Source organism: Dipodomys merriami, unplaced genomic scaffold (genome assembly GCF_024711535.1).
Source record: "Dipodomys merriami isolate MVZ:Mamm:240054 unplaced genomic scaffold, mDipMer1.0.p SCAF_5, whole genome shotgun sequence".
Lineage (NCBI taxonomy): Eukaryota > Metazoa > Chordata > Mammalia > Rodentia > Heteromyidae > Dipodomys > Dipodomys merriami.
In genome coordinates, this window is record NW_027206068.1 from 13,930,796 (window position 1) to 13,953,953 (window position 23,158).

Genomic DNA, 23,158 nt, shown 5'->3' on the forward strand with positions numbered 1-23,158 from the left:
ACAAACAAACAACAACAACAAAACCCTTCTATGATTCTCAAAGTTCCCAGAGTGGATTCCTGAGAGTTGTTTAAACATTTTTACAGATTTTTTGTTTTGTTTTGTTTTGTTTTACATTGCTGGATTTTTTTTTTATTTTTATTTTCTTTGGTCCGGTAGTGGGGCCTGAACTCTAGGCCTGGGCGCTGTCCCTCAGCTTTTCAGCTCAAGGCTAGCGCTCTACCACTTGAGCCATAGCGCCACTTCCAGCTTTTTTCTTTTTGCTTATGTGGTGCTGAGGAATTGAACCCAGGGCCTCGTGATGCAAGGCAAGTGCTCTACCACTGAGCCACCTTCCCAGACCCCATTGCTGGATTTTTGTTCCATTTGAATATTAGGTCTCCTAATTCTCCACAGGAATTTTTCCCATTACAGCTATTCCAGTGAATCTTCATCAGGCTGTATACAATCTGCCAAATGAAACCATCCTCTGCCCTGCTTCCTGAAGCTTGACGTAGATCAGGAAACCAGTGACCAAAGTTTTCAGCTCAGTTTTAGTCCAGGGAGTTACAGGTTGTATCAGGATCTTCTGTTCCTCTACGCTTTATCTTGAAAAGGGCTGAAACAAGATTTTCCTCTGATCAGAATTCTGTGGCCCTTGGGAGTTACTAGAGAAGAGAGTGGAAGGAGAAGATGATAAAGGAGAAGGAAGTTGGCATTTTTTCTTATGGAAGTGGGAAAGGCAGAGAAGCAAAGGCAGATGGGAGCAGGAGGCTGAGAAAAGTTAGGCTCTTCAGAAATCGTCTTCAGTTCTGATACAATTTCTACAGTTTTCATACTCATTTCCTGTCCTTTGGTATTGATTTTTATTCAAATCTGGCACACTTTCCAAACTCTTGCTGATTTTTTTTGTGTATTAGTAGTTCTATCATTCTTCTCTTTGATGCTTCTAAATTCCAGTTCAAGGAGTTCATAGGCTTTCCATTCATCATCTTTTATTTTATTGCCTGAGACTTTGAATTTACCACAGGAAGCAATCAAATTAGGAATATGAAATTTCCCACTGAATGAAATGCAAAGCTATGTTACCTTTAGTTTAATTTCCCCATTTTCCCAAATAGTTGTGTGTTGAATTACCATAATTATCAAACATTTTAAAGCCAGCTGGAGTACCATATGGTGGCTTTTTTTCAAATACTTCCTTCTTCCTTGAATTTCTGCATCCTCTTTCAGTGGAGATATCTTTTCTCTGGGAAACTGCAACCTTCTATGTTAGCTGTGTTTTGAGGGGACTTACGTGTTGCTTATGGGAGTAGCTCCCTTGAGTTTTTCCACATGATCAATTCTTCCTTCTGTGCCCTAGGGCTCTTTTTCCTTCTCCAGAAGAATCCACAAAAGATCCCAAATTCCTAGAAGATCATAGAAATGGAAAAATGGAAAAAGGTTTTCCACTTTGTTGACTATGTGAGATTTGAGGTTCACAGATTATACAGCCAGTGAGTAGTTCCCTTATACCATGACACCTGCCATGTAATTATTAGCATCCTGTCTGGTAGAGAGTAGAGACATGAATGGTCAAGCAGTGTCAGGAACAAGTGGCAAGACTGCACAGGGGGTAGCGTGGCCAGAGTGAGTTTGAAAACAGAACCTGGTGGGGCTGTTTAGAACAGCCAGAGTAAACATGGAATTGAACTGTGATTTACTTATTAGTTGTGTGACCATGAATACATTACTTCCTAAAGTCCACTTCCTTTATCTATGAAAATATGCTCTTAAATAGCCACAAAGGACTCACTGTGTGGCTGAAAGAGATGGCAGATATACAGATTCTATCAGTGCTAGCTGCCTGGTCCTTCCTCAAAGCACTTTGTGGCAACTTCTGGCCATAAAGGAAGAGCCTTGATAGCTCAGCTGGAATGACAGGGAGAAGGGCTAGAGTGCTGCATGGAAGTGTGCTGACCTATTATTGATACCTCTGGGCATTTCCTTGTCTGGATAGGCTACTTATGGGCAACACCTATTTATTCATTCAGGCATCACCATTTCAGGAAGGCCCACCAGGCTGGGTCAGGTTGAGAAGAATAGGGCACTAGACTCCCCAGGAGTGAAGCATAGAGGTGACCTGTCCAAGGTCATGGTGTTGAAACCAATTAATGCCTAATTCAGGCTCCCCAAGCTAAGATATGCCTTCATGTCCTGTGATCCACAAAGTGCCAGCAAGACCACAAAACTTATGCTCTGCTTAATGTATGTGGGTTTCCAATAGAAGCCAGCAGCAGAGAATGACAGGATCAGCTTCAGATAGAGCTAAGGTGGCCCATGAACACTTCATGTGTGAGCCATAAGAGATTATGGACACATTGCCAGAGGTGGCAAAAGTTATGTGGAGGATGGTCTCACCTGGGACAGCAACATTTGCATGTATCCATTCATAATAGCTAACCAGGGAGTAAACCACCATTGTGTGAAGAGTAATCTAGTGCCCCCCTCCCAAGGAGATGTCAGAACAGACTCAAGCATGTCATAACTGTATCAGGAGAACTACCTGAAGAGAAAATGTGGAGCCCAGGAAAGGCTGAGAGAATCGTCAGACTCTGCAGGCCCAACTCCTAGTTCAGGAGGGAAGGAAGGAAGGAACGTAGGGTGTACATAGCTGAAGGGGTCTTTGACTGTAGCACAGAGGGAAGCTTGGCGGTGCTCCTAGGCACCCAGTCTAACAGTTACTGGATGGAGAATTCCCATGGCTTCTAGAAATAAGCCTGCTCATGGCCTGTGTCACACAGAAGACTGGGAGAGGAGATGACGACACTTTTTGCTTGTGTCAGTAGAAAGACCTAAAAGCATCACTTCACTGAAGATGGTGACCCATGGAACAATATTCTATATCTACAGTCCACAAACCCATATGGCTTCATCATCTTAAAAAAAGTTTACCTCACCTTGAGCTTAAATATATATGGTTTTTTTTCTTGATGAAAATGTCCTTGTTGGGGCTGGGAAGGTGGCTCAGTGGTAGAGTGCCTGCCTTGTATGCATGAAGCCCTGGGTTTGATTCCTCAGCACCACATAAGCAAAAAAAGAAAAAAGCTGGAAGTGGCGCTATGGCTCAAGTGGTAGAGCGCTAGCCTTGAGCTGAAGAGCTGAGGGACAGCGCCCAGGCCCAGAGTTCAGGCCCCACGACCAGACCCCCCCCTTGTTTTGGTCTGTACTAGAGTTGTATAAGCTGTTATCAGGGAGAAGCTTAGTGAAGGTACACCTGATTTCTCATATTCCTTTCAACTTCTGACTAGGCTATGATTATATTAAAATTAAGAATTGTAGAAAATTGTGAAACATGAACTTTCAAACATAAGATTACTTGTCTTAAGGAACCAAGTAAAGTTGGAAATAGGAAGGTTGCGTTCCAGATTAGCCAAGACAAAAGTTAGACGTATTTCTAAAAACAAGCCAGGTGTGATGTTTTACAATCTTAGCTACTCAGGAGGCAAAGTTAGGAGGATCATGGTCTGAGGCTGGGCCACATAAAAGTATGAAACCTATCTAAAAACAAACTAAAAGGGAAAGACACTTAAGGCAATTCTCAAATAGTAGAGCCGAGGGCCCTGAGCTTAATCCCCAGTATTGGAAAGCATGAATTAGTGAAAATCTCCCAGTATTGGAAAAACAAAAATAAAAACACCAAAAAGTATAGCTTTCATGATAGAGGAGCATCTTCATGTATGAAGAGTATTGAAAATCAACGTGATACTACAAGAACAAAAGGCCTAAGGGAGTTTGCATTATGCCTCAGAGATAAGGTACAGCAGAGGCCTAACTTGTCAATGGACTGCAAGTAAGAGCACACTGGCACTGTGTGGAATTGGGTCTTGCTTGAAGACTTGCACACAAACAGCTTCTTAATGAAAGAAGAAAACTGAAAATAACAGAAGTGGGATTTCTCTTTCAATTGAGACCAGAAGAAAGGGAATCAGGACAGTGATGCCACATTCATCTTCTGATATGGCGATCCTGTTCAGCACTCCTTTCTCTGTTCTGCAGAAGTCATTGCCTTCATAATTGATTTTTTCACCAAGTGGATGTTGACTAGCTAACCTGTTGTTTAGTCTGTGTGAGTGTTGAGGTTTGAATATGGTTTGTATTCCCCTATACTCACATTAAATTCCCATTATGAGATAGTAGGGAATGGAACCACGAGGGATCTTAAAAGGAAACAAAAAAATGAAGATTTTCCTCTTGTGAATGGGTTAATCCATTTAGATAATTACTAGATGAATAGACTGGTGATTTAATGGGCTCTTTTAAGGGTAGAACTGTTACAAAACCAGTTTAGCTGGGTTTTCCATGATGGACTTTTCATATGTGATACCCTGTGCCACCTTGGGAATCTGCCATCATCAGATGTGGTCTCTCAACTTTGGACCAGAGCCATGAGTCCAAATAAACCTCTTTTCATTAGAACCTACTCAGCCTGTAGGCTATGCTATTAGCCACAGAATATGGTCAGTGTGATATGTTTGTGTGGTTTGTAGTCATTTCCACATATGGTCAATTTACTGTTAGTCACAATGAGAAAGAATGGCATTCAGGAATACTGTTCATTTTGCTAGATTACCTATTCTAGAAGCACAGAACACCAGAAAATGCAGTGTAGGGACAGTTAATTAATAAAATTATTGGTTTTCTCCCCTGCATTTTGTAATGTCTCTGGTGGCTGGAGCCAGAGGTCATATTGTCATGTAAACATATACTCTTCTCACAGCAATTGAAATATATAAACAAGAGGGCAGAATCAGCCTTTGAGACTGGTAGAGCAGAAACTTGTCTCTGGAAAATCTTTCCAATGATCAGCTGTGTCAAGAAAAAACAGGGCCGGGTTCACATCCATGACTGGTCCTATGGAAGATCTCATTGGTTGTGATGAATCATCACATTAATGCCAAATACCACAATACAAGCAAACTGGCTTATGAGTATCTGTTATTCAAAAAGTACTTAGGAGTACTCATGGAACCAATTTTTATTTTATTATTTTTGTTATCTTTAAGTAGGTGTGCAGAGGGGTTTCCATTCAACATTTCAACTTGAGTATAATACATCTTGAACAATGTCTTCCATCATCCTCTCCCATCTCTCCCCACCCATCCCCTCAAGTTACCTGGTTCCATTTTCACATACACATTTTGAATATTGTGACTGTACCCACTCACCCTTCTTCTCTGCCACATCTCCTCACCTCCTAACAATGCATGGCTCAGATTCCTAGTGCATCACAAATTTTTAGTTCCATGTAATTTTATTGTTCCTATGTTAAAGACAGCAGCGCTTTCCCCCAATTCAGTTATACATCCTATTAATCGAAGCACATTTTTAATAACAAGTTGTAAAGTTTAAACTTCTCTAAACTGTCAACATAATGAAAAACAATTTCATGCTAAAGCAAGACTGAATTATCTTTTTGTTCCTACTAAAGAAAATAGTGTTCTGTTATTTTCATATTCCAAATGAAAAGGCAATTAAAAAGTATTGCATCCCCTAAAATACCCAGAAATGTACAATAGGAATGTCAAGCAATTACATGCTTTTTGACTATATTTTGTGATGCCTGTGGTATCTGTATGCTTTTAAAAATTTATAACCCTGATAGTATTTTTCATCCTGAGTATTAATTTTCATAACTATATATAGTAATATATATAGTAATACACACATATATATACACATATGTGTATATATATATATGTGTGTGTATATATATATAGCCTCGTTTAAAGAAGACTCCCAATCCACTACATTGAATGAACACCAAGTATCACAGTCAGATATGCCCTGGTAATATTTTTAAAAGATTACAATACAAATAATAAATTCCTCTTCTACTTTCCTGTTCTTCTCAGTTCCCTAGAGCCATCCATATGTTAATTTGTTTAGCTGTGATGATTCTCCTAGTCGTTTTAATAATCTAAAGGAATCTGATTCTATTAATATTTGCTGATTTATTTAATTTTAGGCATTATCTAATGGATTTCTCCTTGGCAGCTTAAAATGTAATCCTCTTAACAGTACTTCTCTCTCACTTACCTCAGTCTTTTATTATTTTTTTAGTTACATAAATAATCTGTACTTATGTCATAACTCTAAAAATATCATACACTGCAGAAGCAATTTCCCACAATTATAGTTTCTTTGTAATACAGCTTTATATTCCTGCTGAACTTCCCAGTTGTCTCATCTCTTCTCTTCAGGGGCATCTGCTAGCCTCCGTGTGCCCCCAAACACTCCATTTGGCCATTTAGAGTTTCAAATTTCTGTTTCCTAGTGATCTCTCTCACAGAGCTCTCTGCCCTGCTGCAATCGGCATTGTTGTATAGAACATATTTAACACATAGAAAATCAATTCTGCTTGCATAAAATTATGGGCTTACTTTTGCTAGTCCTAGCGCTTGAACTCAGGACCTCATGCTCTTGCTTAAGTTTTTCCGCTCAAGTCTAGCACCCACTTTTTTTTTTTTTAATGCTGGTTGTGGGGCCTGAACTCTGGGCCTGGGTGCTGTCCCTCAGCTCTCGGTGAGTGCTCTACCACTTGAGCTACAACACCACTTCTAGCTTTTTCTTCTTATGTGGTGCTGAGGAATCAAACCCAGGGCCTCATGCATGCAAGGCAAGTACTCTACCACTGAGCCACCTTCCCAGCCCCAAGCACCCACTTCTTGAACCACAGCTCTACTTCTTACTTTTTGGTGGTTTAAAGAGAAGAGTCTTATGGACTTTATTGCCTGAGTGGGCTTTGAATCTTGATCCTTTGTTTTCAGCCTCCATAGTTGCTAGGAATCCAGGTGTGTGCCAACAGTATCCAGCTTATTTTCTTCTTTAATTCCACTGAATTTCTAGTTTTTCTCTGTTTAATTATAGTTAATAATTATTTTCTCTCTTTGGAAATATTTCTCCATTTTATTCTACACCTATACTACCCTCAGAAAAATTGGAAGTAATATGGATACTGTGATTTATTTTTTCTGTAAATTTTTGGGATACCCTTTTTTTGTCTTATATCCTGAAATTTCCATATGACATGGAATTTCATCATAGATAGGAGATATTTATCACTTGTTATTCTAGCTAATTAGTGAATTCTTTGAGTCTGCCTATTTCTGCCCTTCATTTCTCGATTGACTATCTATCTATCTATCTATCTATCTATCTATCTATCTATCTATCTATCTATCTATCTATCTATCTATCTATCTGTCTATCTATTATCTATATCTATCTATCTATCTGTCTATCTATCTATGACTACTTACCTACCTACTTCTCTGTTCTCTCATGCTAGTTACATGCCTTCCTACTTTTTTTCCTCTACTCTCTCTCATTGTGAAATTCCCAAAGTCAAATATGGAAACTCTTGCATTAATTCTGCAGGTCCCTTAGCTTTTATGTAATAGTTTCCATCTCTTTTCTTTTTGTTCACTTTTCTGGGAAATTTCCTGAACCTTCAAAAGCCTTCATTGCATATTTTATTTTGTCTACCATATTCTTCACTTCCTTTTTTTCATGGCTTTGTATCTTGATCTATATGGGTATATACTATCTCCTAATATTTCTCTGAGGATACAAAAAAGGTTTTAAAAATATTCTTTCTAGTACATGAGTTATTTTCTTGTGAATATATTTTTCCTTTTGACTTACTTGATTTTTTTTTTCACTTTGGAGCATTTCTTGAAACATCTGGTGTTCCTTGGTTCATGACCCCAAGCTGATGATTGGGTGTTTTGGTGGTGTGGACTTGAGTTGTTGGCCGATGGGCTTTACTTTAGAACAACAGACGAGAGCACTGAGAATTTCATTTTTGGTCTCTTAGATGTCACTGCCATCTGAAGATGAAGCTGTTCAGCTTCGGCATAGTTTCTAAGCTCCTGACATGCTATACAAGAGGAAAGAAAGAAGGCTGGAGGTCTAGCCACACATACTGTGGACCTTGAACCATACTCACTGTTTCCAGTTTGCTGAAGCAAATTGGATGCCTTGTTTTCCATATTCCCAAAGGGCTATGGGATTCAGTTACCAATTTCCTATTCACTGAATTCCATGATTCATGTTAAGTATGAATGGAAAAAATTTCCTCCAACCTTGTTGCCCTTGTAGATTTATACATGTGTTTATAATTCTAGTCACTTAGTGAATCCTTGAGAAAAGTGAAGATAAAGAGTTTTGAAAGCCAGTGGCTTTACTTGTAATCCTAGCTACCCAGGAGGCTGAGATGTAGGATCAAGGCTCAAAGCCAGCCCAGACAGGAAAGTCAGTGAGACTCTCATCTCCAATTAACCACCAAAAAGGTGGAAGTGGAGTTGTGGCTTAAGTCATAGAGTGCTAGTTTTCAGTTAAAAAAAAGAACTCAGGGACAGCACCCAGGCTCAGTGGTCAAACCTGAGGATCAGAGAAAAAGAAGAGTCAGTTTAGTGTCTTTAATGGAAAGTTAGCTTTTTTGTGTGCTGGTGAACTCCAGGCTTTGTATTCTTGCTTGACTTATTCTGCTCATGGTTGATATTCTACCACTTGAGCCAAAGCTCTACTCCCAGCTTTTTGTTGGTTAATTGGAGTTAAGAGTCTCACTGACTTTTCTACCTGGAATGGCTTTGAACAGCAACTCTCAGATTTCATCTCTAAGTAGTTAGTACTAAAAGTGTAAGCCACCAGTGAGTACCTGGCAGTTTATTAGAAACAATTTTAATTTGCTTGATGCAGCCAAAATTATCATCTTAATGCAAACAATTTTCCCCAAATGATTCATCAGTTACCTCAACAACATTTATTAATAATCTTTCCTTCCTCTAATTTTAAATATCAATGTTTTGATATACTATGTCAAAATCCCATATGGACATATACTTCTTCATCAATTATTTCCCTATACTAATGATACACTAATTATTATACATAACATGTTTTGATATTTGATACAGCATGTCTCTTTTTTGTTCTTTTATAAAATTATCTTAATTTTTTTTCTTCAGGGAACCAGGGATTGAACCCAGGGCTTTGAACCTGCACAGCATGTGCTCTACCACTTGAGCTCCTGGTCCCCTAGCTCTGTGGTTTTTGTTTTTGTTTTCTGAGATAGGGTATCTCTAACTGTACCTGGGCTGGTCTTAAACTCTTAATCCTCCTATGGGGGAAGAGAACACCATGTCCATATTCTCAGAGTCCCAGCTGGGCCTAGGAATTAAACTGATGTTAGAGGAGAAAAGTAGACATATTTACTTACTGTAAGTTTTATGTGGCATAGGAACCTTCATAAGGAAAGAAGTTGGAGAATTAAAGTTGTTAAATGTGATAAGGCAAAGGGATTGTGCCAGGGCAGTTAATTAGTAAAGGAAGAATGTAATCAGATTTGTTTGTAGAGATTTCCCCTTAGCTTTGGTTTCCTATCACTGTTGATGATAAGAATGTTGCTTTCTTTCTGCCATTGTGAAGAGAACAGACACCTCAATATGCTCACAAGTATAATTTTAGCCCAACAACCAACTTGCTTTGTAGCGAGCCTGCTTTTCAGTTACACAAGTCTTTAAAAGTTTTTAAAAGATACACATCCATTTTCCTTCTTTTACTTGGTCTATTTGTTCTCTGGCCCTGGTGTGGGAAGAAATTCAAGAACAACTTTCCAGCCGCAGGAAAGATAATCCCCTTATCTCACTGATCCCCAGAGGGAAGGAACATACAAGACAACAAGAGATACAACTCCTGTTACTTTCAGCAGATGAGGAAATACACTGAGGAAAGGTTACCTTCTGGCATGCCTCAGCTTGTATGTATCCTAGCCCTGGATCGGGCTCCGGGACTGTCCCTTTAAAACCTGTTCTCCTTGCTTGGGAAAGTCTTTGCCCTCCTCATTTTGCTCTTGTTACTTGCCAAGTAGCATGGAGTGGAGAGGGCTGGATTTTCAGTATTGGTATAGAATAGATTGCTTTCATGTGGAAACTTCATTTCCTGCTTTTAAGAAATAGAGTAAAGATGATAGTGATCTTTGTACATTTCCTGGGGTTTTTTTTTCTTCCTCTTTTATTTATTCCAATACTGGGGGTTTAACTTAGGGCCTCAGGATCTCAGCCTTTTGTGTACAAGGCTGGCACTCTATCACTTGATCCACAGCTTCACTTCTGGCTTTTTGCTGGTTAATTGGAGATAAAGAGTCTCACAGACTTTTCTGCCTGGGTTAAATCTGACCTGTAAGCCTCAGATCACAGCTTTTTGAATAGGATTACAGGCGTGGGCCACCGGTGTCCAGTGCACTTGCTATTTCTTCAGGCACTCGAAGCTTAAAATAGTCAAGCTGCCAGAGCAGCATAGTCTTAACTCTCAATGATATGTGTCAGCCAAACATACTGGCCTTTTCCCCTTAGAGCATGGCTGGCACATAGTAAGGTATTAGCCAGTTTGGAATGCTTCCTGTTTCCTCATATAGTGAAGAGAGCTAAAGAGAGATAGACAGGCAGCCAAGAAGCAAGGGTCCCACCATTATGACTTCATTTACTCTGAGTAATTCCCTAAATAAGAATCCTATCTTCAGAGACCATCACACTGAGGGTTCAGATTCAAATGATAAAGTTTGGGGAGGAGGGGACAAAATTTAGTGTATAGTATCCAACCAAAAAAATGTTTGAGTGAACAGTTGGGCCACCCAACTCAGAAATGCTGAGTCTAAGTAGATTTGGTTTTGGTTTTGTTTTGTTTTGTTTTGTGCCAGACCTGGGGCTTGAACTCGGGGTCTAGGTGCTATTCCTGAGCATTTTTTGCTAAAGAATAGCTCTACCACTGAACTCAACAGCTCCATTTCTGGCTCTTTGGTGGTTAATTGGAGATAAGGACTCCATAGGCTTTCCTGCTGTGGCTGGCTTTGAGCTATGATCTTCAGATCTCAGCCTCTGAATGAGCCACTGATGCCTGGACTAGGTTAAGGGTTTTTATGCCACGGGCTGTGCTCTGATTGGTTGTTCCCATTAGAGTTAGGTGTTTGATGATGACTTTTTAGTGGTTTGGCTTAATTCTGGTTGATTGTAAATTTCCTATTCAGATCCCTTCTGCAAATGCCCCTCTGCCAGGGTTGTGGCAAGGCTATGGGACCTGAGGAACTAGAAGGGTCTATGGAAGCAAGGTGTAGGCAAGGTGTTCTGTTTTCTGTTGGCATTTCTTTTGAAACAATTTTGTATATTTTGCCATCCAATTTCACTGGTTAAGCCAGGATGTTCTCCAGGAACCCTGGGCCCTAAACTAATCTACCCTTTCTTTTCACATACACATCTAGTGAAAAAAAAAATGTAGATCTAAAGTCTTGATCCTAGTTAGACAGAGATCATAGACTTGACACCAAAAGCAGGATTCATAAAAAGGAAATTCATAAACTGACAATAAAATGAAAACCTTTGGCTATGTGAAATCAAATATGAGGAACATAAAAAATGTAAGTTAAAGACAGAGAGAAAGTATTTGTAAACCATTCATCAGACAAAGGAGGAACTAGTATCTAGAATATATAAAGAATTCTCAAAACACAGAGTAAAAAAAATCCAATTCAAAATTGGGCTCAGATCTGTGGCCTGTAATCCTAGCTACTCAGAAAGCTGAGATCTAAGGACTGCTGTTTGAAGACAGACCTGGGCAAGGAAGTCTACACAACTCATCTCCAATTATCCAGCAAAAAGCTGGAAGTGAAGGTGTGGCTCAAGTGATAGAATGCTAGCCTTGAGCTAAAAAGCTAAAGGACAGCACCCAGACCCTGAGTTCAAGTCCCAGTAGGGCACAAAAATGTATAAATAAAAAGTGGGCAAAAGACAATGAAGGGTCAATTAATTGATGAAGGATCCACAGATGGCAAACAAGCAAATGTAAAGACGTTCAGTACCATTATCTGTCAGGGAAATGCAAATGTAAATGTGAACTCCCAAGTAAGACATCACTGATCATTCTCAGAAGGGCTAAAATAAAAAGAATGATAACATTAAAAGCAAAAGAGACTGCATTTAGAGCAGGATGGTGGATCTGGGAGAGGGAGTTGAATCACTCATGTCTACTGGTGGGAATGGAAAATAGTCCATCCAACAGTCTCATAGACAACCAAATTTACAAATGTCCTATGACTCAGCAGCTGTACTCCAGCACTCATCTAGAGAAATGACAAGTATAGTCACAAATGCTCCTAACATCCTTATCCCTGAGACCCTCAAATCAGCCCAAGATACTCTACCACGGGTGAATGGTTATAAGCATTAGTACATATATACCATGGAATAAAAAGGAACCCATTGTTGATAGAGGAAACTGGATGAATCTCCAGGGAATTATGTTGAAGTTTTTGTTTGGTTTTATTTTGCTGGTCCTGGGGCTTGAACTCTGGGCCTGGCCTCTGTCTTGGAGCTACTTATGCTCAAGGCTAGTGTTCTACCACTTGAGCCACAGCACCACTTCTGGCTTTTCTGTGTAGTTTACTGGGGATAAGAGTCTCACAGACATTCCTGCCCACGCTGGCTTTGAACTATGATCTTCAGATCTCAGTCTCCTGAGTGGTTAGGATTATAGGCGTGAGCCACTGGTGCTAGCATGTTGAAGTTTTTAAGAAGGCAATTCCAAATATGATTCCATTTATGTTATAATTTTGAAATGTCAAAAATTTACAAGTGAAGAATAAATGAGTGCTTACCAGGGTTCAGAAAGAGGACTGGGACACTGGGGTGATTCCCAAAAGGACATCAGGAGAGATGCTTAGTGGTAGTGGAACTGTTCTATTCACGTACAAAGGTGTTAAAATTGTGTACTACAAAATACACATGCACCCACACATATCAGTACAACCCTATGGGGGGTGTTTACTACATCTAGCTAGAACCACTCCTGTGGGATATAGAAGATTAGTGGATTGTATAAAGATCCCCGGGGATACTTTGCAAAATTTTACTATTCATGAAAACTGTGCAAAGGATACACAGAATCTCTATTATTCACGACCGCATGAAATCCTTATCTTAATAAAGATTTTTTTTAATGAAGCTCCCTTTTAAAAGAGCACTTGGATGCTGGAGGGGATGTGGAGAACGAGGAACGCTATTACACTGCTGGTGGGAATGTACACTCATACAACCACTTTGGAAAGCAGTCTGGAGGGTCCTTAGAAAGCTAAAGATTGACCTCCCTTACGACCCAGTCATACCACTTCTAGGCATCTACCCTGAACAACAGGAACCAATATACAAGGACACGTGCACCTCCATGTTTATTGCAGCACTGTTCGTAATAGCTAGGATATGGAAACAACCTAGATGCCCCACCACAGATGAATGGATCCAAAAATTGTGGTATCTATACACAATGGAATATTATGCAGCCATTAGAAATGACAAAATAATGGCATTTGCAGGGAAATGGATGGAGCTAGAAGGAATCATGTTGAGCGAGGTAAGCCAAGAACGAAGAGACAAACAGTACATGGTCTCCCTGATAAGTGGATGATGAATCCAAAATGTTAGGTGATATGACAAAACTAACAGGACTTAAGAAACAAAGAACTCCCACTCATCTGGTTGAACCACTACTAAATATCCCCATGCTGCTGATCACATATATGGTATATAACATATGAGCACCGTTATATATTACAGACTGTGATAGACAATTTGCTCCAGGAAAGTTAGAATGAACTTGTGACTTTAAATGAGCATCATTATTCCACAATACTGTGAATTTCCGGAAATTAAGTAATCACTTAATCACAATCAAAAAAAAAAAAAAAAAAAAAAAAGAACCTTGGGGGAGGGAGGGAGGGGATGGTAGGGGGAAAACAATGGAGGGGGTAACAATGTTCAAGAGGAAGTGTACTCATTACCTCACTCATGTAACTGTAACCCTCTGTATAGTATCTTTACAATAAAAAATTAAAAAAAAAAAAAAAGTGCACTTGGGCCAGACATGGGTGACTCACGCCTGTAATCCTAATGATTTAGGAGATTGAGAACTGAGGATCGTGGTTCAAAGTCAGCCCAGGAAGGAAATTCCATGAGACTCTTATCTCAAATTAACCAGCAAAAAGCTGGAAGTGGAGCTGTGGCTCAAGTGGCAGAGCCTAGGCACTGAGTTCAAGTCCCAGGACTGGCACAAAAGAAAGGAAAAAAAAAGAAGGAAAGAAGAAGGAAGGAAGGAAAGAAAAAGAGAGAAAGAAAAAGAAAGGAAGGAAAGAGGGAGGGATGGAGGAAGGAAAGAAGGAAAGAAAGAAGGAATAAGGAAAGAAGGAAAGAAAGAAAGAGGAAGGAAGGAAAGAGAAAGAACAAAAGACAAAGAAAAAAGAGTACTTGGATTCATTTTTTGGTTGGGAAAAGGACAGAAAAAGAAACAATTGGTATAAAGATGTGGTTTGCAACAAACGAGCAAGTATTCTGTTTATATAGTAGCTGTAACCTCCCGTGGGTAAGCTTAGAGACCTCTACAGTCTGTAGAAAGCCTGCAGAAATCGGAAGCCAGGTTTCAAAGCTGCTGTTGCTGGAGGGAAGGGTGGGGAGAGACTCCAGACCAGTTCTCTGCAGAAATGCTTTGCTAGCCCCAGGGTTCTAGTTACTAGCGCTCTAAAGAAAGAAATCTACATAGTTGTACTTTCAAGCAGTTCTAGTTTTGCAGAAAATTCAACACATTTTAAAAACTCATTTTAAAAGCCAGAACTAGTGGCTCATGCCTGTGATCCTCGCTACTCAAAAGGCTGAGATCTGAGCAGTGCAAAGCCAGCCTTAGAAGGGCAGTGGAAGAGACTCTTATCTCCCATTAACTACCAAAAAGCTGGAAGTAGAGCTATGGCTCAAGTACAGGAGCACTACTCTTGAGTGAAAAAGCTCAAGCCCCAGTAGTAGCACAAAACAAATAGACAAATTTACTTTAAGCCAGGAACTGGTGGCTCATGCCTATATCCTAGTGGCTGCCCAAGGGGCTGAGATCTGAGAAGCAAAGCCAGCCCAAGCAGAAAAGTCTGTGAGACTTATCTCCAATAACCACCAAGAAGCTGCCAGTGGAGGAATGGCTCAAGTAGTAGAGCACCAGCTTTGAGTGAAAAAGCTAAGGCACATTGCGCAGGACCTGAGTTCAAGCCTTAGTACTGGCATACACACACCCACATCCACTTATCTCAGCCTATCACTTCTTTTGAACTTGTTTGGGTATGTTTAGTTTGCCTTCCCTTTTATCATTTTTTCTCTTTAAGAGGGAAATGGTAGAAGACAAAAGATGAGTTCATGATGTCAAGTAAATAAATGGCTTGCTCATATTGTCATTTCTTTCCATCTTCAGTCCCTTTTTGACTTTGATGTTCATGATGCTTTTTCTTCTCTCCAAACACGGTTTAAGAGTCTGTGTAGATCATCCCAGCCTGGGATGACAAGGTTCCAATTCTTTTCCCAAAAGTAGAACTTTCTATAGTATTAGTATTGCTTTTATCATTTTGATGTTCTATTGTTTTTGCTTTTCTTACCATTTTGGGATCACTTGTCTCAAGAATGATACATTTCTACCTGGACTTTTACATGCCCCAAATCTCCTATGGATTTGCAAAACATACCACCTCTTTACCTACAAAATTCCTCCAATCCTTTCCAGATCCCTGTAGACACCTGCAAACTCTGGAATATAAAGTACTTGACACAGTTTCTGGACAAAGAGGGAAGATGGAGAGAGAGATGACTGGAGGGAAATTGGGGGGAGGAGGTGGGGAATTCTTTTGTGGCTTTGCTTCAAGAGCAAAAACAACAACAACAAAAAGAATCTAAATGTAACATTTCATTTTCCTGGATCAGAGTCTGGAAAAATCCACTTTTTGTTTACAATAGCAGCTTAGCAGTTTGACATGGTGTAACAAATCATATTTGTCTTTCTTCTGGCTCATAATATTTTTCTTGATGTAAAGGTCAGAAATGGCAAAGTCCTGCTGTTCTGAGCTCCATATGGTTATCAGTTTCATAACATAGTCTTGAAATTGGGCCTTGGTTATTATCTTCAAATAGTATACAAAAGGGTTTCAGTTTACCAGGTCCGCTTATATGTGCAATGCATTTTTTTGAAGGGGCGTCAGTTGTGGGGCTTGAACTCAGCGTCTAGGAGCTTTCTCTGAGTCTCGTTGTGCTCAAGGCTAGAGCTCTACCACTTGAGCCACTGTGCCACTTCTGGTTTTTGAGAGGGTTATTGTAGATAAAAGGGGACTTTTCTGCTAGGGCTGGCTCTGAACTGTGATCCTCAGATCTCAGCCTCCTGAGTAGCTAGGATTACAGGCGTGATCCACCAGTGTCTAACTGTGTAATGCATTTTTAAAAAAATATGTTTGTGTACTGGGGCTTGAGTCCCAGGCCTGGGCACTGGCCCTTGGCTATTTTGCTCTACTACTTGAGCCACAGTGTCACTTCTGCCTATTTTTTTGGTGATTAATTTGAGATAAGAATTTCACAGATTTTCCTTCCCAGGCTGCTTTCAATTCATGATCCTCAGCTCTCAGCTTCCTATCTAGGTGGGATTACAGGTATGAGCCATTTCACTTGGCCAAACAATGCATCCTGACTAGAGTACTACCAGCTATTTCTTGCTGTTGGGCTGGAGTTAGCAAGGTCAGGAGCTCATTTGGGCTCCAAAGCTATAAAATAATCCATGGAGAATGAATTGGTCAGAGCTGAAAGCTGGGGAAGGCATGATGACACGATAATCAGATTCAGATTACTATTAGGGAGCAAGTGCCCACTTTCATCTAGATTATGTGAGAATTTTAGAAAAGAGAGATGGACTGTCTATGGAGTGGGAGGAAGACTCTCAAATATAGGAACATGTGCTAAAAGTGGACTGTAAATAGAGATGAACATTTCTGATTCTAGCAGGGAGAATCAGGGCCACAGGCCCACTAAATAAATACGTTGGATAGTAGTTCATAGAGAACTCAATTCCTAGTTCTTCTCATTGAAGTCTATGCTTTTTCTCTTCACTCTTAAGCTCTCCAAATGAAGGCACAAAAGCGAGGGAGGCTGGCATACAAGTGGGCGGATCTGAGCTGTAACCTGGCTCTGAGGGTCAACTTGAGTAAGTTCTTTAATCCTTCAATTTTACAGTTTCCTTAACTGAAAATTGTGGGTATAAGATACAGTTCAACTGGTGTCAGTGGCTCACACCTGTGACCCTAGCTACTGACAAGGCTGAAAGCTGAGGAACCTGGTTTGAAGCTGACCTAGTTCAAGAGACCCTTATTTTCAATTAACCAGATAAAAGCTGAAAGTGGAGGTATGACTCACTCAAGTGGTAAAGCATCTGGCTTGAGGGAAAAAGCTGAAAAAAAGCCCAAGTACTGAGTTCAAGCCCTAATACAGTACAGATATTTATATAGTGCAAACAATGCATGCTTGTGGCAAAACTAATTGAAACAGTATATTAATAGGTCCTGGAATGTGGTTAGTGTCCGTGAAAGGAAGTATTACTACAGCAAATAATACTACTTTGTAAATTTCCAACACTGTAACCTCCTTAAAATATAATCATAGCCTACTCAGGAAATGGAGACCTTAACTGAAAAACAAATTGGAAAGGGGGAAAAAAAAGACTGAGGGTATGGGACAAGTGGCAGAGTGCTTGCCAAGCAAGCTAGATGTCAAGTTTCATCCCCAGTACTGGAAAAATAAATCACATCTGCCAGGGCATGTTCACCTTTGCAAAAATGCTGCTGGGAGTGGGTAGAGGGATCCAGGAGATGTTGGCCAAAGAATACAACATTTTTCAGTTTGAACAGAAAGACTAGGTGCAAGAGGTTTATTGTACATCACAATGTAGACATTAATATATAAATTATACTTATCTATTTATATATGTATATATGTCACACTTTTACTTATCAATTGAAAAAGAATCATCACTGCCATATATAGGGTAACACTGGCGATGGGGTGGGCCCGCAGGAAGCACCCTCATTTCAATGATGAGAAAAATGAAGCTCAATGATGAATTTCAAATTACCCAGTTTCTGATTTAGTAGATCTATCTGGTCGTTGGGGCAAGAATTTGAATTTCCTACCAGAGCCCAAGAATTGCTGTGGCTGATCACAGGACCACACATTGAAATGAGAGCAATGTTTTTCAACCATTTTAATTAGAATCATCTAGAAGCTTAAAGGAATAAGCAAACCCCTTACTGTCATGAGCCTATGGATTTTCTGCTCTCACAAAAACGATCCAGACTTATCCCTGTCGTATACTCAATCATTCCAAGTAAAGATGGGCAAGTGTCTGCCATGCTGGAAATGTCACCAAGGTTTGGGGAAAGATGTGTGGCTTTTTCCTCCCGAAAGCATAGAACTGGTATAAGATATTTTATTTGTAGAGCCAGATTTTCAGAGGAAATTTACATTTCTGATCCTAAATTTTCTACTTCCTGGCCCAAGACTTTTTATTATTGCTTGTCAAACTGTCAGTCAAGATTTTGTAAATAGTCAAAGCAGACCATAACCACAGTATTAAAGTTTCCAGGAAATGCATGTAATAAATATTGATATTTTGTTAGCCTTTCTTGAAATATGTTAATTTAGCTTTGATGAAGTAGAAGTTAAAAACTCTGCATTAAAAATATTGTGCATCTTTCTATCAAAGTAGTAAAATGTTTTATGACTTTATGGTTTTGATATATAGATTGAGTACTAATGGCTCACACTTGTAATACTAGCTACTCAGATGGCTAAGATATGAGGATTGAGGTTAAAGTCTGATTCTGTAGAAAAGTCTGAGAGACTCTATCTCCAGTTAACTACCAAAATGCCAGACTGGAAGTATGGCTCAACTGGTAGAGTGCTAGCCCCCAAATTCAAGCCCTAAAATAGTTTTTTGAAAGTTATTTATAATAGATACAGCTATTGGTATTTTATAGATTAAAATGTTATACACAAAATTCATAATTAAAAAACCTCATAGTTTTTTTTTTAATGTCTTGGGGCTGGGAATATGGCTTAGTGGTAGAGTGCTTGCCTAGCATCATCAAGCCCCGGGTTCAAGTCTCAGTACCACATGAACAGAAAAAGCTGGAAGTGGCACTGTGGCTCAAGTGGCAGAATAATGCTAGCCTTTAGCCAAAGAAGCTCAAGAACAGTACCCAGACCCTGAATTTAAGCCCAAGACTGGCAAAAAACAAAGAAAACTATGTCTTGCAGTACATTTTTTGGTACCACTTATTAGAAATAGGCCATTGCCATCCATGTCCTTAGAATAACATAAAATGATTGAACAATTTATTTCATTTTATCCATTCATTGTCAGTGTCGTTTAAAAAATTTTATATTCTGGGGAAAATTAAAAATAGCATACTGTATACTGCAAAAGCTTATGACATATGGATTGCATTAATCCTGTTTGGAGTTTGTATAGCATTGCTAAGAAATCCCAAATGTTTTGCAAATATTATTTATTTCCATAGCACTAATTTGGAGGATATGTGAATTCTCCTAATTATAGGACTACATGAGCTGCAGTATGGTTCAAGTGGTAGAACACTCTGCCATTCTTGAGTGAAAAAGCAAAGGTACAACACCCTGGAAACTGAGTTCAAGTTCAGTATGCACCTATGCACACACGAAAGAAGGAAGAAAAAGAAGGAAAGGGAAAGAAGGAAGAAAGAGAAAAAGAAGGAAAGAGAAATAAAAAAAAAGAAAGAAAGAAGTCTATTCTACACTAGGGTCATGAGGATATTCTGCAGCTGTCTGTTTGTGTAAACCTCTGCTGTTCATCTTTTCTTTGTTGAAGGAATGAATAATAAAGTTGCCCAAACATTTACTCAGGCATGATGAGCAAACATCTGGAGATGTTCCTCTCTGCTTTCCTCTTTAGTTCAACCCACGTCTTATGTGGGCTCAGCATTCAGACCCTGGAATAGTTAAAACTAACAGAATATTGTCCAATTTAACAAACATGCCTTGGTTTGTACATGCCGGTAATCCTGGCACTCCAGGGGTAGGTGCAGGAAAATGCCCATTTGAAGCTAGCCTGGACTCTGCAGTGAGAACCTAACCCAAACAAAAGAAAAACAAGCTTGTTTTATTTTTATTGAAAAATAAACCAGGATGGTAACTACAGAGATGTGTGATTGCACAGGCACACATGCATACACCATAAATCCTTTTTTGTTTGGTTGTAGGGCTTGAACTCAGAGCCTGAGTGCTGTCCCTGAGCTTTTTTCCTCAAGGCTAGCGTTCTACCACTTTGAGCCACAGCTCACATCTAGTTTTTAGGTAGTTAATGGGAGAGAAGAGTCTCAAAGATTTTCCTACCGGGGCTGGCTTTTAAACTATGATTCTCAGATCTCAGCCTCCTGAGTAGTTAGGATTATAGGCTTGAGCCACTGGTGCCCAGTTTACTTTTATATTTTTTATGCTTGATAAATTATGCATTAGAGTTTCCTCTCTTTGAATTATCTCAACATTTTTCTAGATTCTTAGTGTTCACACTTCAAAAAGGAACTAGAATTTAAAGAATACTGTGCTGAATTAATATTTGCATGAATTCCCTCTTTTATTTTTCTGTTTCTTTTGGTGGTTGGTACTGGTATTTAACCTCAGGGCTTCTGCTTGCATGCTAGTGCTATTTTTTTTTCTTTTGTGTGTGCATGGGCCTATACTGGGGCTTGAACTCAGGGCCTGATGTTCTGGCTTGATTTATTGCTAAAGGCAACTTGTAAGTCTACCTCTTGAGCCACACCTCCACTTCTGACTTTTTGCTGGTTAACTGGAGAGAAGAATCTCATAGACTTTCCTGCCTGGGCTGGCTTCAAGACTATCTCAGCCTCCTGAGTAGCTCGGATTACAGGCTCACTGGTGGAAAAGATTTCAACACTGATTTCAAGACTTCATTTTCCATCCTCCTCAATAGCTATTTTTGCCCTTCCACAGCGCCTGCCCATTCCTCCTTCACCCTCCCTTCCTGAGCTTTCAAGAAGTTGTTCCTGAGCTCTGCAGACAGTCTATCTTAATCCTCTATAATACCACTTACTTTTCCCCCTGTGGGTATGTATTATTGCTTCAAATTTACATTTCTACTCACTATCATTTTTACACTTACCTTTATTAGCGGGAATCAAATTGCTATTAATTACACCGATTGTCAATCCAATTAGTCAAACGACATAATTATCATTCTTACTACATTTGTATCACTACTACAGTTATTTCCTATCCTGTGGGTAATTCAGTTCAGAAACTCAAGAGTTTGGTTGGGCCTTGTGTTCCCAGGCCTACCTCACCCTGCAGCTGACACCAGAAAGGCACTATTCAGAAACCGTCTGGCGCGGGCAGTCTCGCAGGCAGATATGGTGTGCAGCCACCCGCTAAAGTTTCCAGGGACGGGAGGCTGCACCACGCCTGGCTAAAGACTCTGGGGTTGCCTGCTGGGCAAAGTGCGATGTTTTGGGGAGTCGACAGGCCCCACTCCTTTGCAAGAACAACAACACAAAAAGTTCTGAAGCTGCCCTTAAAATCCTTTCTTGGAAGGAGGTCCAGATTGCAGCGGAGGCGGCTCGCGCTCCAGGGCAGGGGCTGGAGCCAGCCTGGCGCGCACGGGCGCAGCGCGAGCGGGGCGTGCCAGCCGGAGCCCGGGCCGGCCCGGCCCCTTCTCATTTCTCCCGCGCGAACCCGGGCCGGACGGCTCCACTCCCTCCCTCCGCTGCAGGGGGGAGCCCGGCGCAGGCACGTGGGCCGCCGCCTCGGGCCGGGCGCAGCATACCCTCGTGTAGTGTCGCCAGCAAAGGCAAGGGTGCGAGTCCACAAGTTGGGCTGGCGACCGAGGGCTGGAAGCCGGGCGAGGCGGCACGGGACGGGCGGTGCGCCGGGACTCCCCCCTGTCCCGGGCGCCGAGTGCGCCCCTCCCTCGGCCCGCCGGAGCTGCGGGCGGAGCGCGCCGGCCGCGCGTCCCCGGTGCGGCGCGCCCGCGGCGAGCCAGGCAACCGTGGCCGCGTGCTAGGCGGAGGCTGGAGCCCCGTTAGGAAGATGGAGTTGGCGACTCGCTCCCAGGTGAGGATCTCGTGGTTCTCTGCAGCTCGGCCGCCCCCCACAACTCGAGTTTCCTTTGTGTCCTGGCTGTGGATCGGCAACGTGGCCCTTGGCCGCGGCTGGACGGGTCAGGCGCGCCCCTGCCCGGCAACTTGAGAGCGGGTGTGGCCCGCAGGTGCGCGCGGTGGTGCCACCCGGCCTACAGAGGGCAGCGGAGGTGGTCGCCGGCCCGGGACCCCAGGTGTGGACTTATTTGTTGGAAGGTGCGAGCGGGAGTTTGCAGCTCCCCGAGACACGGGGGGGGGCGTGGGGGAGGGGCTGGTGGCGCGCTCCCCTCCCCCCCTTCCCAGCAGGATTGGCACGGAAAGAAGGAAGTTTAAAAGTAATTCTCCCCCCCACCCCCACCTTAAATAGTCGGGAAGCCAAGCAGCCCAACTTGGCGCACGCAGTTGGAAAGGAATTGCTTTTGTGTTTGTCGGAGAACTTTTCCGAAGTGCGCTCAGGGAATTTGTTACCACCTGCGGGGGACGGCCGCGCCCTCGGGCCAAGTTAAAAAACCACACCCATCTGTGAGATCCCAGGTCTGCACACGCACGCCGCGCACCGTGGGCCTCCTGGCTTTACACACGCTGGCACCCCCTTGAGAGCAAGCCCCCCCCCCGCCCCATCAGCGAGCGGTGGCGGGGTGAACGTGCTTTTCTTTTTCTAAGTTTTTCCAAGCGCTTTTCTCTACTTTTACACGAACCTTGTTTTACTCGCCACATCTTTTTGAGGTAAGCCATAGGAACTTGAAAATGAACTAAAAGGGGAAGGAAACAGCTGCCCCGCCGCTGGGGGAGGGAGGGGACTGAGATGATTTGTGTGTGTGTGCGTGTGTGTGCGCGCACGTGTGTGTGTATGTGTGTGCGCGTGCGCGCGCGCGCTTTGGTGGGAGCGGGGGACCCAGGTTTCCACTTTACCTCCGGCGGTGCACCCCCTGTGATGCACCTTTGTTCTCCACCTGGGCGCGTGGGCCGGAACCAGAGGCTTGCCAGCGAACTAGTCCCTGCCTAGCCTGGGCGCTGTCACCTCCTTAGGTATGGGCACAAATTAAAAGACTGAGCCAAGAAGGGGCGTTTTGACTCGTTAGTGATTTCGGAAAGCCTTAAAACAAGGAGAGCATT

General features: G+C 41.6%; 1 protein-coding gene across 4 annotated transcripts in view; it reads left to right on the plus strand.

Annotated features, from left to right (window-relative positions):
- Cdca7l (cell division cycle associated 7 like) overlaps nt 1–23,158 on the plus strand; it is a 151,585-nt gene that overhangs the window by 96,430 nt on the left and 31,997 nt on the right. For 2 of the 4 annotated variants that reach the window (XM_069996110.1, XM_069996111.1), the window contains exon 1: nt 21,915–22,016. The exons of the other annotated variants lie outside the window; for them this stretch is intronic. In XM_069996110.1, coding sequence (XP_069852211.1) covers nt 21,993–22,016 — 24 coding nt within the window. In that variant the 5' untranslated portion in view covers nt 21,915–21,992. Of the gene's footprint in view, nt 1–21,914; nt 22,017–23,158 lie in introns of those variants that run through there. 4 annotated transcript variants of the gene reach the window in all.